Source organism: Papilio machaon, chromosome 16, assembly GCF_912999745.1.
Source record: "Papilio machaon chromosome 16, ilPapMach1.1, whole genome shotgun sequence".
Taxonomy (NCBI): domain Eukaryota; kingdom Metazoa; phylum Arthropoda; class Insecta; order Lepidoptera; family Papilionidae; genus Papilio; species Papilio machaon.
The window spans coordinates 1164735-1179329 of NC_060001.1; the positions used below are offsets into that span (position 1 = coordinate 1164735).

At 34.9% G+C, this 14595-nt stretch overlaps 3 protein-coding genes across 3 annotated transcripts in view; 1 reads left to right on the forward strand and 2 right to left on the reverse strand.

Moving 5' to 3' along the window:
- Window positions 1-1021: 1021 nt before the first annotated feature.
- LOC106715731 (RING finger and CHY zinc finger domain-containing protein 1) lies at window positions 1022-6479 on the reverse strand. Its single transcript, XM_045681565.1, has 7 exons — window positions 6208-6479; window positions 4529-4690; window positions 3732-3890; window positions 3217-3399; window positions 2409-2504; window positions 1969-2054; window positions 1022-1473 (listed from the first exon to the last, which is right to left on the reverse strand). The coding sequence occupies exons 1-7, from the start codon at window positions 6313-6315 to the stop codon at window positions 1314-1316; spliced, it is 954 nt and encodes a 317-aa protein (XP_045537521.1). The 5' UTR covers window positions 6316-6479; the 3' UTR covers window positions 1022-1313.
- Window positions 6480-6829: 350 nt separating this feature from the next.
- LOC106715732 (protein yellow) lies at window positions 6830-10316 on the forward strand. The gene is made up of 8 exons (XM_014509079.2): window positions 6830-7098; window positions 7181-7384; window positions 7503-7624; window positions 8064-8290; window positions 8597-8708; window positions 9307-9387; window positions 9552-9662; window positions 10067-10316. Exons 1-8 carry the CDS (start codon window positions 6861-6863, stop codon window positions 10244-10246), a joined length of 1275 nt encoding a protein of 424 aa, XP_014364565.2. The 5' UTR covers window positions 6830-6860; the 3' UTR covers window positions 10247-10316.
- Window positions 10317-12570: 2254 nt separating this feature from the next.
- The window catches only part of LOC106710415 (oxysterol-binding protein-related protein 9), a 45666-nt gene continuing 43641 nt past the window's right edge, over window positions 12571-14595 (reverse strand). Inside the window, exons 15-16 of the mRNA XM_045681456.1 lie at window positions 13818-14045; window positions 12571-13266 (exon numbers count right to left, since the gene is read on the reverse strand). Coding sequence (XP_045537412.1) covers window positions 13159-13266; window positions 13818-14045 — 336 coding nt within the window. The 3' untranslated portion in view covers window positions 12571-13158. The remainder of the gene's footprint in view (window positions 13267-13817; window positions 14046-14595) is intronic.

Consider the following 14595-nt stretch of genomic DNA (forward strand, 5'->3'; position numbering starts at 1 on the left):
ACATGGCGTCAAAAAAAAGGATAAAATTTAATGTATGAAGAATTAAAGTTTTTAAAATCACATGTCTGTAAAATCACAGAAAAAAACTAATTTTTATATAATTACAAAGAAAATAACACATTTAGATGCAATCATTTATTATATTTAACATTTCTTTTCAAGTTGCATTTCGCAATTATATATGTATAGTTCATTTCAATAACAAATAAAACTGTTTAGTAATCAAATGAAAAAAAAGTTTTACGTCACTAAATCCATACAATTTTATAAATCAATGTATATTTAAAATCTTAAATAACTTATAAATTAATTTATAATAACTCTTTATATACTATTAATGAAGCTTACATATTAAATTACATAATGTACAAAAACATAGTTTGCAGGCACTGTGGAACGCCAGGTCTAATTTATTATCTAGAATGTTGAAATACCTAGGTTATATGTTGAGTTTCCTAAGTGAACTAGCTTTATTACGAATCTTTACTATTTTTTTTATGTAATTCATAAAAATCTAGTTTCTAGATATGCTTTCTTTAAAGAAAAAAAAAATTGTCGAAAACGCATAACAAAATAGTGTCTACTCTTTCACTCTCTTTAAAACAAACGGAGACAACTATTTTACTATCTTCAGAAGTTAATAATTTAATGGTTAAATCTACAACACAACAACCGGGATTTTACAAACTGACGCTAAATTCTAATCTTTGTATTTATTTAATAAAATATAATTGTGCGTGCGTCAAATAAGTGGGACGGAGTTGTTGAAATGTTATTCATAGATGGCGCCCCAAAATAAACTTACATCATACTTCGCGTTAGCTCAGTGATTGTAAAACTTATTTCTTTCACCGCCCCCTTTGAAAATCAATTATATTTCAGAGCTCCCCTAATTTTTATTCAGCCCTAAAACTTAAAAACCACAATTTCATTACTTTAATTAATTTCAATGCCCCTCGTTTTTTGGGCCCCTTATCGCCCACTCCTAGGTTTCAAACGCCCCCAAGGGGGAGTTATCGCCCACTTTGGGAAACACTGCGTTAGAGACTGACGATATCTTCTCTTGTTAATATTATTTACAAGATTATATTCCACTCATTATCAGCTATTGCATACTATTTTTCACGTTATGTCAATGGCAACTAGATGGCGCTGACAGTAGTTTTAGTTGTTGTTGAAAATCGATGGCGCTGACAGTAGTTTTAGTTGTAAATTTGAAAATAGATGGCGCCGACAGAAGTTTTAGTTGTTAAATTGTAAATAGATGGCGCTGTTAAACAGTGTTGCTGCTAGATGTCACTGATTGTGTCGCGTCAGGCTTGCGGCGGCTCGTCCAGCGGTGAGGCGCGCGGCAGCGAGCAATCGCCAGTGCTGGAGCTGGCGGAGGCGGAGGTGGTGGAGGCTGGAGGTGATGGGGGCGCCGCGGATGTGGAGGAGGCAGAAGGCTCAGCTGTCTCCGAGCTGCCAGATTCCCTACATACCAAATTATACATTCTAATTCAGCATTAATCTATCTATATATATAAAAGAAAGTCGTGTTAGTTACACTATTTATAACTCAAGAACGGCTGAATCGATTTGACTGAAAATTGGTGGGCAGGTAGCTTAGAACCAGGAAACGGACATAGGATAATTTTTACCCCGTTTTCTATTTTTTTATTCCGCGCGGAGTCGCGGGTAAAAGCTAGTTCTATATACATACTAGATTTTTTTCTTACAACTGTACTTCTTACAAATGTGATAGTTTGGATGGATGGATATTTGTTTGTTATCTCCGGAACGGCTCAATGGATCTTGATGAAATTTGGCATATATGTAGAACACATTCCGGCAAAACACAAAGTTAATTTTTTTTTTTATATCGTATGAACGAAGTCGCGGTCAACAACTAGTACAAAATAAACATTTACAGTCTCATTAAACAAATATTCTTTCTACAATGTAACAATATATAAGAAGAGTACTAACTTGTGGAAGCCATTGGTCTGACAAGTATTGTAGGCGCCGCAATGTTGGCACTTCAGACCCACCACGTGGAACTTCACCGTCGACAGCTGCAAAACAAGCAAGATTTTTTTTTACTAATGTCTTTTTTATTGTATGGGGGGGGGGAATCTTCGAAAGATACCCTGTCTTCTGGAGGTTACTAATGTGTCTAGCAATTGTTTTAATATATATTAGGCAAAAAAATACTACTATGTTAAGCAAAATCTTACTAATATTATAAATGCGTATGTTTAGATGGATGTATGGATGTTTGAAAGTATCTCCAAAATGGATCTAGATGAAATTTGCCATAGATGCGGAACATTTTATGAAAAACATATAAATATCTCAGTCTCAAAGAAAAAAGATGGAAAATATGTTTGTATGAATGTGTCAGTGTAAGCCTAGGGTTATATAATCACCTTGTGACAGTCCTTGCAGAGTATAGTTGCCTTGTAGTCCGCATACTCTGGTGGCATTGGAGTCGCAGCCACTTCAGAGTCCAGGTACGTCCACAGCTAAAGGAAAATTAACTCTTATTTAAATTTATAAACAAATCAGACATTATTTGACTAAGTAATAGTAATTAATTAACTAAGAATTAAAATGACTATTTCACTTTCTGAAACCAATCATCCTTTAAAGCAGTGTTTTTCAAAGTGGGCGATAACACCCCTTTGGGGGCGTTTGAAACCTAGAGGGGGGCGTTAAGGGGCTCAAAAAAATGGGGAGCGTTGAATATAATTAAAGTAATGAAATTGTGGTTTTTAAGTTTTAGGGGTAAATTAAAATGGGGGCCCTGAAAAATAATTAATTTTCAAAGGGGGCGGTAAAAGAAATAAGTTTGATAATCACTGCTTTAAACCGAAGGCTCTTAGGGTTCGTCCATTAATCAAGTGAGGCTCGAATGGGAAGGGGAGGGGAGGAGTTCCGAGAAAAATAGCAAAACATCACGTGAAGGGAGTGGGAGGCCTAAAATAACATATCACCTGTATTTATTTCGTTACTGATGACGTATTCGTGTTAGTAAAAAAATAAACGTGATTTTAGGTTAACGGGGAGGAGTAGTTACCATACCGTATGTCACAGGAGGGGATGGGGTTCAAAAGGTTGCTAAAAACAACACGTGATTATAAGAAGGGTCCCTATGAGTCGCGATATAAAGTAAAAAACCAGTCTAAGAAGAGCTGTAATCTGGTATACAATCTATGTGGGTCAGAGGTCACTTACATTGGACATATCAATCATGCTAGTCTGGCATGTTGGGCAGGCGTAGTGTCCTGAATGCAGCAGCTGCTCGAAGCAGGGTCGGTGTAGCAAGTGTCCGCAGTCGGGGATGTGGCACGGGATGCGAGACGTGTGGATATCCTCCAGGCACACCGGGCAATTTGACCGGGACACATTCTCAACGCACTGGAATACAAAAAAATTGTTACGTTACTTCATCTTGCTAAGTAAAGAAGAAAATAATTGAATACCTTACCCTATCACAAAACTCCAAACTTATTCGAAATTATTACAAGAACTTTGAGAAATTACTCCCAATAACCTAATATATATTATATCTCATTTTAAAAAGAAATCTCCCGTCGAAAACAGATTTTAGAAAACCTCTGAAGAGAATTGACATCACTAGAACTCTCAAAAACTAGTTTCACAGTCTTTGTAGTAACATAGCACCAGTTACTAATCCCCACCTTGTCCCGTTACCCATGGCCCCACCTCAGGTCATACTTAGTCCTTACCCTGTGTCCATCTCTCTGCAGCTGTACAGGAAGGCACATGTTGCAGCGCTCGCAGTGGAAGAACCGGTCGCGACCGCCAACACGACAGATACCGCATCCTTCGCAGTGGTATTGACGCTTATCCTCATCATCAAACAAGTTGCAGATCAAACAAGTGTACTGCAAAATTAAAAAAAATAATTAAACATGTTAGTGTATCAAATAAATTAATATTAAATAAAATTATCAAATAAAATAATAGCCACATAAAATTACTCTGCCACAAGTGCATTGCCAACCATCGATCAAGGGAGAAAGGGAGTTAACCGATTATCAAAGCAATGGCAGGAGGAAGCTAGTAGTGAAATTTTTTTTTTTAATTCCAAAGAGAATGCTTAATCTGCTCCATTTTTTTTTATAAAAACTGACAACTAGGCTTTTAGGATCATTACTATTTAGAAGTAGTTTATATATATATCTATATTAGATTTTTCTATTCTTTAGGAGGGCAATCTACCCCCTCTTTGGAAAGTCCATATTTTGACATGTAGTGACTGTTTAGATAACATTCCAATGCTTTTTTAATCCAATCAAAATTGTTATAAGAGAGAAATCCAAAATGTGTCTTATTTAAAACTCTACTATTACTTTCCCAAGTCTATAATTTAAGTTTAACGTGAAGCAGATGGGAAGGAAAAATATCCCTTTTCAGTACATACTCTCCAATGTCTATCAAAGAGAGGCTAACAACCTTCACCTTAGTTGTTTATCAAAACCACTGATCATTTCATTTGTCATAGACTACTTTAAAACAATACCTTTCCAAACCTGACACCACAGTTCTCACACTCTGCTTGCACCTTCTGTCTTGTATCGCACTCCGTACAGATAAGTTCCGTCACCGATTTGCGGTTGAAGTAGTGCTGTTCCTTCTCATCATGGCAGTAACGGCACATATAGAACTTGTTGCAGCATGGCGTCTGCAATATGACAATGAAATCCATAACAATAAAAATACTGCATTGTGCTAAAAATTGAAAATTACAAATTATTTCTGGTCAATCACTTTGTCACATAACTTGCTTATTTTGTTTTACAATATCACTTTGTTTTATCTCTCAATAAAAAAAAGAAAAAAATATATAATAACCATCATTCATAGAATCTGTGTCCTCTGTTTTTAAAATAAAATATTATAAAGAGTCTGTACAAATGTTATGAAGAGGAAAGATTTGATTGTTTGGTTGCATTGAATATGCTCCGAAACTACTGAACTAATTTGTACATTTTTTCACTACAATGAAGCTACACTATCCCCAGCCGACATAGGCTATGGTACTATTATCTTTTAATTCCATGTTGTAGTTGCTGGCAAACATAGATAAACATTTTATTGTACAAGAGTCACAATAGTTTAATATCATCTCAATGATTGCCTTGCACCTCACAAAAAATTTAACTTTATTACAAAACAGGGTGGTACTGGTGTTGTTAAAACCAACAGTATCTGTTCTGTTTTAAAAGTTGCCAATATTTTACTTCAATTCTTAAGACATTCAACTTATCATCAATTTAGAAGCAAATCAATACACAAGTAAATTAATAGTTTTGATTGAATGAAGTAAATAATGTGAAACTTTAGCTAATTAACATTTCATACTAAATCTATATATATAAAAGAAAGTCATGTTAGTTACACTATTTATAACTCAAGAACGGCTGAATCGATTTGACTGAAAATTGGTGGGCAGGTAGCTTAGAACCAGGAAACGGACATAGGATAATTTTTACCCTGTTTTCTATTTTTTATTCCGCGCGGACGGAGTCGCGGATAAAAGCTAGTTAGTAATATTTACAAATATGTTGACTATGTTACATAATAAATATAGTGTGATATTTTATCTCCTAATTGTATGTTGCATACTATATTAAATTAAATCATATAAGATTAAATAAGTCTTATTGGATTGGTGAAAAGCTATTGTGGAAGTGATTTGATTTTTTTAAAGTTCTAAACACAGTTATAAAATACTAAATACATAGAATGAAGTATTTATTGCATAAATACTTAATTCTAACACTGTCATGGAACACTAAATATTACATTATAATAACATATTAAATTACCTAAAATATTGTTTGATAACTGAATTTCTTCTATGTAAATTTACTAATGTTATCATTAAACAATCAAGACGTGTTTTACAAATCCGGGACGATAATGTACTAGCACTAGCCTGATAAGTAAATTTTGCAAACATGCCTCTAATTCTAGGGTGGTTTGCCAAATTTTCTTAACTTATATTGTAATAGCCAAAATTCTGTATCATCATCTAAAAGTTCGTTGACATGATCTTTGTTTTCTAATTTCGCAGTCTCAGATCCAAAAGATTTTACGTCGTCTCGTGTTTAATTATAGATCTGATTATTTTAAACTACGCTTCGTCTTTTATTTTGTAAAGCATTATTAGAATATTATTGTACTCAATTTACTTACCACAAACTTAGCTCTTCGTTTGTAATGAGTGCAACCAATTCGTTTTTCATTTGTTTGCTCTACGACCGCTGTACAATCACCATTAGTTTCAGCTTTCTCCTTCGACATTTTTACGCACAATAAATAATCAATCTACTCAATAAAGTACTAGATTTTTTCTTTCAAGGCTAATCAAAGCGGTCTACAAGTGAACTCTTTCAATAACCATATTTTATAGGACATCAATTAAGACAATCGCACACAGAAAATCGTGACATTCAAAATGACAGCGATCTCTTGACATTGACAGTTGCGTAGTGAGTTTGTTGGTGTTCGTGTCAGTTTCAAGATTCGTTCTTAAATTGCTAAAATATACACTTGATATGAGATTTATTTCATTTAGTAAAAAGAGATTTGTTGAAAATCTTGTCTTGTATGACAAAAATAGTATTTAGCTTATTTACAGTTTTGTATCGAGAAAAATAAATCTTAAGAATGCAACGTAACCTGTAAAATATGTAAAACGGAAACAAATAATCTTGCCAAACGGTTGCAATTTTCAAAAATTGTCAAGTAAAAATGTCTAATAACAAAAAATATAAAAACTTGTCAAGTAAGATTTAATATTAAAAATGTAGTTTTAAAAGACAGCTAACTTAGAAAAGTGATAAATTATGGTACACATAAACGATTTGGCTCTTTTGTTCATTTTTATTATTATATGTTTCGTCAAAAATTCTATTTGTTTATTGCCGCCGGAATTCGAATGGAAAGTTATAGATTTTGCGTGGCAACCTGGTCACAAAGAGTTCGCTATAGCATCTAACGCCTACATACCTAAAAACAATCTTCCTACTGGGATAGCGAGATGGAGGGATAAGCTTTTTATTACTATCCCAAGATGGAAAAGAGGTATTATTTAATGTGCCTTTATATCTTAATATGAAACTTTAACTCCTACTCTAAAAATACAATCTAGTTCCGTTGTTATTAGGTGTTCCAGCGTCTCTCAACTACGTGTTTTTGAATGGCAGTCACCAGCAGCCGCTGATTCCGTACCCGACGTGGGCTGACGCGTTTGTTCCTGATGGCGCGAAGAGTGTCAGTACGGCTAGTACTGTTGTATCCGCTTTTAGAGTCCATGTTGACAAATGTGACAGGCTGTGGGTAGTTGATAATGGCGCCACTAATATATGCGGTAAGAATTGATTGTTAATAATTGAACCATATCCTTCAGACTTACTACTATGAAAAAATTTAATAAATTTTTTGTAATGCAGACTAAAAATTTTTAACGGACATATTTGTTTAAACAGAAAACGTGCGACAGATAGCGCCACCAGCAATAGTTGTGTTCGATTTAAAACGAGATTCGCTTAAATACAAGCACTTCTTCAGCGATGCCGTGCTGCGGGACTCGACTGTCTTCTCCAGCATTGTTCGTTTTTTCCTTTCTAACAATTTTTGATTAAACTCACCAAACCAAGCGACATAAGGATCAACGAGAAATTGTAACTGATAATCCCGAATGTCTCAGCCTGTAATGAATGAATCAGCGCTTAAAGCTGTATTTTAAAATGTATTTTTGTATAAACTAAATAAACTGAACTGTAATGTTATTATGTAACTTACTAACTTTAATATTTTAGAATATACACTGAGAAAACGAAACAATGATTTAGCAATGAAAACAAAAGATATGGCGAGAGAAAAACATTGCCCTTGCGCGTTCAAAATGTTATCCTCTTGTTGGTCGGGTAACAAGTTTTTATACGGGTGTTTTGGCACTGGAATACGACACTGATGTTTAGGTTTTAATTTATAATGTAAATGCCATTACAAAATATTCATTAAATTCATATTTTGTAATGGCACAGGCGGTGGACATAGTAGACAACGACTGCCACAACACATTCGCTTACGTGGCGGACATGGGGGCGGGCGCGCTGGTCGTATTTGACCTGCAACACGATACCTCCTGGCGGCTGGAGCATATGCACTTCCAGTTCCAGCAGAATGCCAGCGAGTATCATGTCGGTGGTATCGACTTCTTTTGGCATGACGGTGTCTCTTCACTCGCGTTGTCGCAGACTGCGAGCGATGGGTAATTACATAATGAATACAAAATGTGCCTCCGACAGTAAAAGTTTTATATTAAACTTCTTAAGTATATTTCTAACTAGCGGTATATGCCCGTGTGCATCAGCTACCTTCCCAAGTCCCGTCAAAATCGGTCCAGCCGTTCCGGAGATCACCCGGAACAACGCGGCCTTACGGACACACATATAGGCAGAGAAAATAAAAAAAATAAAATGTTTACTCGTTATGAGTTCCGCAATGTGGATGTATGAAAGAAATACCTACTTCTATTTCACCTTATATTTACGTTAATCGCATACTTCGTCCACAGGTATCGTGACCTGTATTGTTATCCGACATCGAGTACCAAGATGTTAAAGATATCGACAAAACTGTTGAGAAATCCTCACTTCACTCCACAGGACGTAAAGCATGGAGTAGAGGTGAGAAATTATTTAGTTTTAGAAGATAACTAGCTATCGCTCGTGACTTCGTCCGCGCGGAAATAAAAAATCTTTATAAGTAGCTTATGTGTTCTTCTGGATTATGTTCTAAATCTATTCCAAATTTCATCGACATCCATTGAGCCGTTCCGGAGACACCTTTAAACACATTACGATGACGTTAATTAACAATTTTAAACTTAATTGAATCGTTTCATGAACAAATACCGCTAAAAACAACCCTTTGTCGTGGATGTTTTCGCGTAGCTTTCTACCGCGTACTGCCGCGTTGTGGAATGGTCTGTCCTCGGCGGTATTTCCAAACCGCTACGACTTAGGGTCTTTCAAGAAGCGAGCGTATCATCTTCTCAAAGGCCGGCAACGCATCTGCGATTCCTCTGGTATTGCAGATGTCCATGGGCGTCGATGAACACCTTGGTGTTCCCGCTGCTCGTTTGTCCCCTTCTTATATAAAAAAATATATAATTTCAAACAATTCAAAGTTATTTATTTGGATCTTACACCACATCTATGATATAAAGTTCAACGCAAAAGAATTACAAAAGGCACAAAGATGATAGGCTGTGTGTTGTTTCAGGTGGTTGGTGAGAAAGGCCCGCAGTCGCAATCAACGGCGTGCGACTACGACCCTAAAAATAATGTGCTCTATTACACTGAGGTATAGAGCATTTCCATCTTTTTAGCGGTTGACGTTGAGCTGCGCAGTGCGCATAATATTGTTTTCTGCACAGCGACTCGTGCGATGTTCCGAGCAGCGAATATGTTTGAAAAATACGTTAACTGATCTCTTCTCTGGTATTTAGAAAGGTTTTTTCTGTACAGCTCAGTAAAAACGGCGTGGGCTGCTGGAACTTGGACCGGCCGTTCAACTCTGAAAACACGCAGCTGCTCATCAGTGATTGTGTTGCACTCGAATATCCGAATGACATCAAGGTAGACATCTCTAAACAGACAGTATCTAACCATCATCTAATAGACACCTTGCGGCCACTGGAATTTTCCGAAATAATGAAGTGACTACTGCCCATAGACACCCGCAATTGCAGTTGCGTTGCCTACTTGTGTTCGACAAAGGAGACACACAGAAAGAGAATACCTCTTCCTCTATTAATTCCACTTCCTTTTCCATATAAGAAAAAGGTGAGAAGGGAAAGAAGACTAACACTAGGCCTCCCGTACGCACACATCAGACGAAACTTGAAATTACTTCTATTTCACGCCTGTGTCTTTAAACTGCAGTTTAATTCTTCTCAACTTGTCAACCAATCATTTCCGTCCATCGTTAGAATCCTAGGGAGCCACCTACAATTTTTAGAAATCATTGTTTTCGTATCCAGATGGACTTTGACGGCAATGTGTGGATCCTGTCTGATCGTCAGGCACGTTTTCTTTACGACAAGATGGATTTCACTCAGATCAACTTCCGCGTGCTATGCGCGGAGTCGACGGCTCTTATACAAGGTACTCGCTGTCAGCTGTCAATGATAGAGCGAGCTATAGCATATATAAAGAAGTGACTATATGAACTCAATTATATAATCCTCTTGCTTCTTATATGTTTGATATTTCATTGTCTAATGTGTTATCTCGAAAGCTTATTGTAATCTCGTAAGTTATTAAAGTTAATTTGTACTTTGTAATTTGCGTGTATTTTCGATTTAAACGATGTTTTTTGATACTTGGAAATTAGTTGTCTTACCAAAATTGTGTGCATTATTTTATATATTCTGATCTTTTAACTTATTATAGTTAATTTAGATAAAATATCAAATGTTTGTTTAAATTGTTGTTACAAATTTTATAATTTAACATTGTTTTTGTTGTGAAACATGTTTTTAATTTATAAAAAATATTCCATTAAAATGTGAATTTCATCCATTTATTTAACTTCAATATACATCGTTATCGAACATTTTCTGACTAGATCATTATCAGTACACTATAAGTCCCCACTGAGGTGCTCGAAGCCTACCCTTAGTTAGGGGTGACTAGGACATAGTCAATGCTGACCAAGTGCGGGTTGACTTCACACATATCATTGAATTTCTTCTCAAATATGTGCAGCATCATGATGTTTTCCTTCACCGTAAAAACGTCGGATAAATGTACATATGTAAATCGAAAACTCGAAAAACACTAGTATATGGCGGAATTCTAACCCAGAACCTGCTGATTGCAAGTCAAGTGCTTAACCCTTAACCACCGACGTTCTTACACTAAATAAAAAAAACTATAAAATAATTTAAATCTTTATTTAAATATACAACAATGTAATTATAACTAAATAAATTTAAAATCTATATGATTGGATTGATTTAATAATTATATATAGCTTCGTACACATCCTGTAGAGTCTTCACCGCCTCAGTCTTTACAAGAACGTCATCACTCTGTAATAATTCCCATCAGAAACGTTTCTATGACTTACAAATAAAGTACCATAATTTGTTACAGTTTATCTCCTCTGTCGTGACACGTATATTGCTATCCCTTTTATTCTCGTTGACAAAAAAAGAGACAACAATAATTATCAGTTTTCATTTATATACACACTTAAGAATTCAATTTTCAACTTTAATGTTGTTGTAAGAAAGACTATTTTTCTTTGAATAAAATAATCGTAATTTGAAATAAAAATACATTGATATGTGTCAGTATTATTCAAAATTCATCAAAGATGAATAATTTTGACTACACGATCCAAATGTTTTTTACACCAGTTTCCATTGTACGAAACATGTTTTCATATAAATTTTATGAAAGACTAGTTTTTACCCGCGACTCCGTCTGCGCGGAATAAAAAATAGAAAACGGGGCAAAAATTATCCTATGTCTGTTCCCTGGTTCTAAGCTAACTGCCCACCAATTTTCAGTCAAATCGATTTAGCCGTTCTTGAGTTGTAGTGTAACTAACACGACTTTCTTTTATATATATAGATTCTCGTGTCGCGGTGTTTGTGGTTAAACTCCTCCGAAACGGCTTGACCGATTCTCATGAAATTTTGTGAGCATATTCAGTAGGTCTGAGAATCAGCCAACATCTATTTTTCATACCCCTGTTAATTTTTTTAACTGCGAGCGGACGGAGTCGCGGGCGACAGCTAGTTTGTCATATAAAATCATTTAAGTTTCACAATCAACAAATAAAGTTGTTAAACGCAAACTATTTTGTCAGGAAGTATGTCAGTTAATTTATTTCCTAAGTTATCCAGAACTTTACTTGGATTTTGTGAACATCATCAAAGTTTTAACTAAGATAAAATTTATATTTACGGAGATTTTATTGACTATTTCATTTATATTTGCTAATTGAAATTTATCCTAAATTCTTAAATGATATTTTTTTAATTTGACTGAAATAGGCATATTTACTAATCTAAATAACTCCATAAATGGTCCTTCGAGTCGGATTTCATTGGAACTGACGATTTTTTGATAAAATAACAAAAAAAACTGCATAAATATAATAAAAATATGAGTCTTAGTATTTGAGGTAAACATAACCGTGATATGATATTTACAGTATAAATTAATTCATTCAATTCATTGGATTGTCAATAATTCATAGATTTTTTTATACATTTACTTTATAGAGTAATTAAAAAAAAGAAATGATTTATTTGCGAACTTCATATTTATGTGCAATAACGAATTATAGATTATTTTTAAATCTGGTCAATCTTAATTACTTATTTTCAATTATAAATTGCAAATTAAGCCAGCGAAGTGACATCTTAAAAGCTTGCATATAAAAATTTTTATGTGCGTTTTTATTGACATCCGATCAATTTAAGAAGCAAGTAATATATATTTATTAGAATTATTAACAAATTTATTGCTGTAATTTACAATAGGCCAATGTCAAACGGAATATAAATAATCAATTCTTATGTGAATCATAATTTTTACACAAGTAAACGCAATTTAGACATTTATTACTATATTATTAAGAGTGGAATTCACCTAAAGTACATTTATAAGAGCGCGACAACTATTTTATAGCGTCGCTAGATGATTGAGTATGCTCATTTATTTTGAGAAATTAAATAAAATCAAAATTCATACGTGAAACGGAACGTATGCGATGACAGCTGTCAATGGGTAATGTCATTTTTCCCGCCCGAAAAGTTATGAACATTTAACCATTTTCCGTATTTAAAACAAATATAACCTACTTAGAACAATAATTAAGGTTGTATTTCCAAGCTTTTGATTCAAAAGCTTATGGTAAAAGGTTTTGATAAAAAAAAAAAAACATATGTGTGAATATTAAATGAGCGTATTCAAGCAAAGAGTATCAAAGTCCATACAATCAACGGCAGAGGTTCGTAAGCGTTGGTGCGTCAATTATAATAGACTATACAATAAGTTAAATCTATGACGTAGTAAATTCTACCTTATTCTCAATGACATAGAGTTGATTGTTCCATTATCTGGTGTCAGTGTTAGGTTTGCGTTGCGGCGTACCGTTGACGGACTCGAGACGTTTGCTGAGCGGAGTGTTGTATTCCCAACCTTCGTCTTTTGGACTGAACAACTGAAACAAAATGTTTAACAATTTTATTTGTATTTATTGTTGGTAGCCGTCGCCAACGGATCCATCCGCGCGGTTCAAAAAAAAAAAATTTAATGAGTAGTCTATGTGTTCTTCCAGTTTGGTTTCTACATCCATACAAAATTTCAGCGAGATTCGTTTAGCGGTTTTGGAGACATCCTTTAACAAACATCCATCCATCCATCTAAACATTTGTATTTATAATATTTGAAAAAATGTTCAAAATCTTAAGACAGCAACTGTAAATTTTTTTTCTTGTGGAATAAAACAAAATTTTTCTTTTCCTTTTTTTTTGACATTGACAGTAGACAGTTGACATTTGACAGTAGACAGTTAACAATTGACATTTGACAATTGACAGTAGTAAAAACATAGATTATAAACTTGATAAAACTCATTGAATAGCGACAAACCATAAGAAAGTGAACACAAACATGTCCAATCGTAATAAGGTACATAATTTGTGGCCTTTATCAAAGTGATGTATCCTTTTATAGTGGGGGGGGTGTATTGGGGGATGGGGGTGATTTTACCTGTGTGATCCACTTGTCGCCGGTGTCATGGCGCACTTTGGCTTGGTCTCGCTGCGTCTGCTCCAGACGTCGCTTGGCTGCAGTGGCTGCGTCAGTATCTGCGGCGCGCAATGCCGCTGTCACATGTCGCCACACACGACGAGACTCGTGCGCCATTTGCCGCGACACCGGCGACACGCGTTTGCGTCGCGCCTTCATACTAGACACCTCAAATACTACTTCCGTACGCTGGAATATTTAGTTTATTCTACGTGAGATATTTAAAAAAAAAATTAACCAATTTTTTTTTAGTTGATGTATTGAATTTTAAAACGTTTAAAATAATACAGCGCATAATTAAAAATCCAGGTCTCAAGAACTTCACAAGTGGAATATTAAATCCTAGTGGATAACGGCAACAGATAGGTAAAAATGGAAGAGGGCGATACCCAACAAGGGTCATGATTATTTATTTTAATTAACTATATTTGTTAACTTTAATTAAAACAATTAATGTATCAAACTGTCATGAAAATAAAGGCAAATTAAATTAAATCTGGTCAAGATTGCGGAAGTATCCTGGATGCGGGTTGTACAGGACCGATCATTGTGGCGATGTTTGGGGGAGGCCTATGCCCAGCAGTGGGCTTTATGTGGCTGAGAAGAAGTTAAATCCTAGATGGTCGCGATTACAAAATGACAGATGACATACACATATATTTGTACAACCCCTTAGACATCAATTCATGAAATAAAAGGGATCAACTAGTAGAGTATAGTGCACTGTGAAAAATATAAA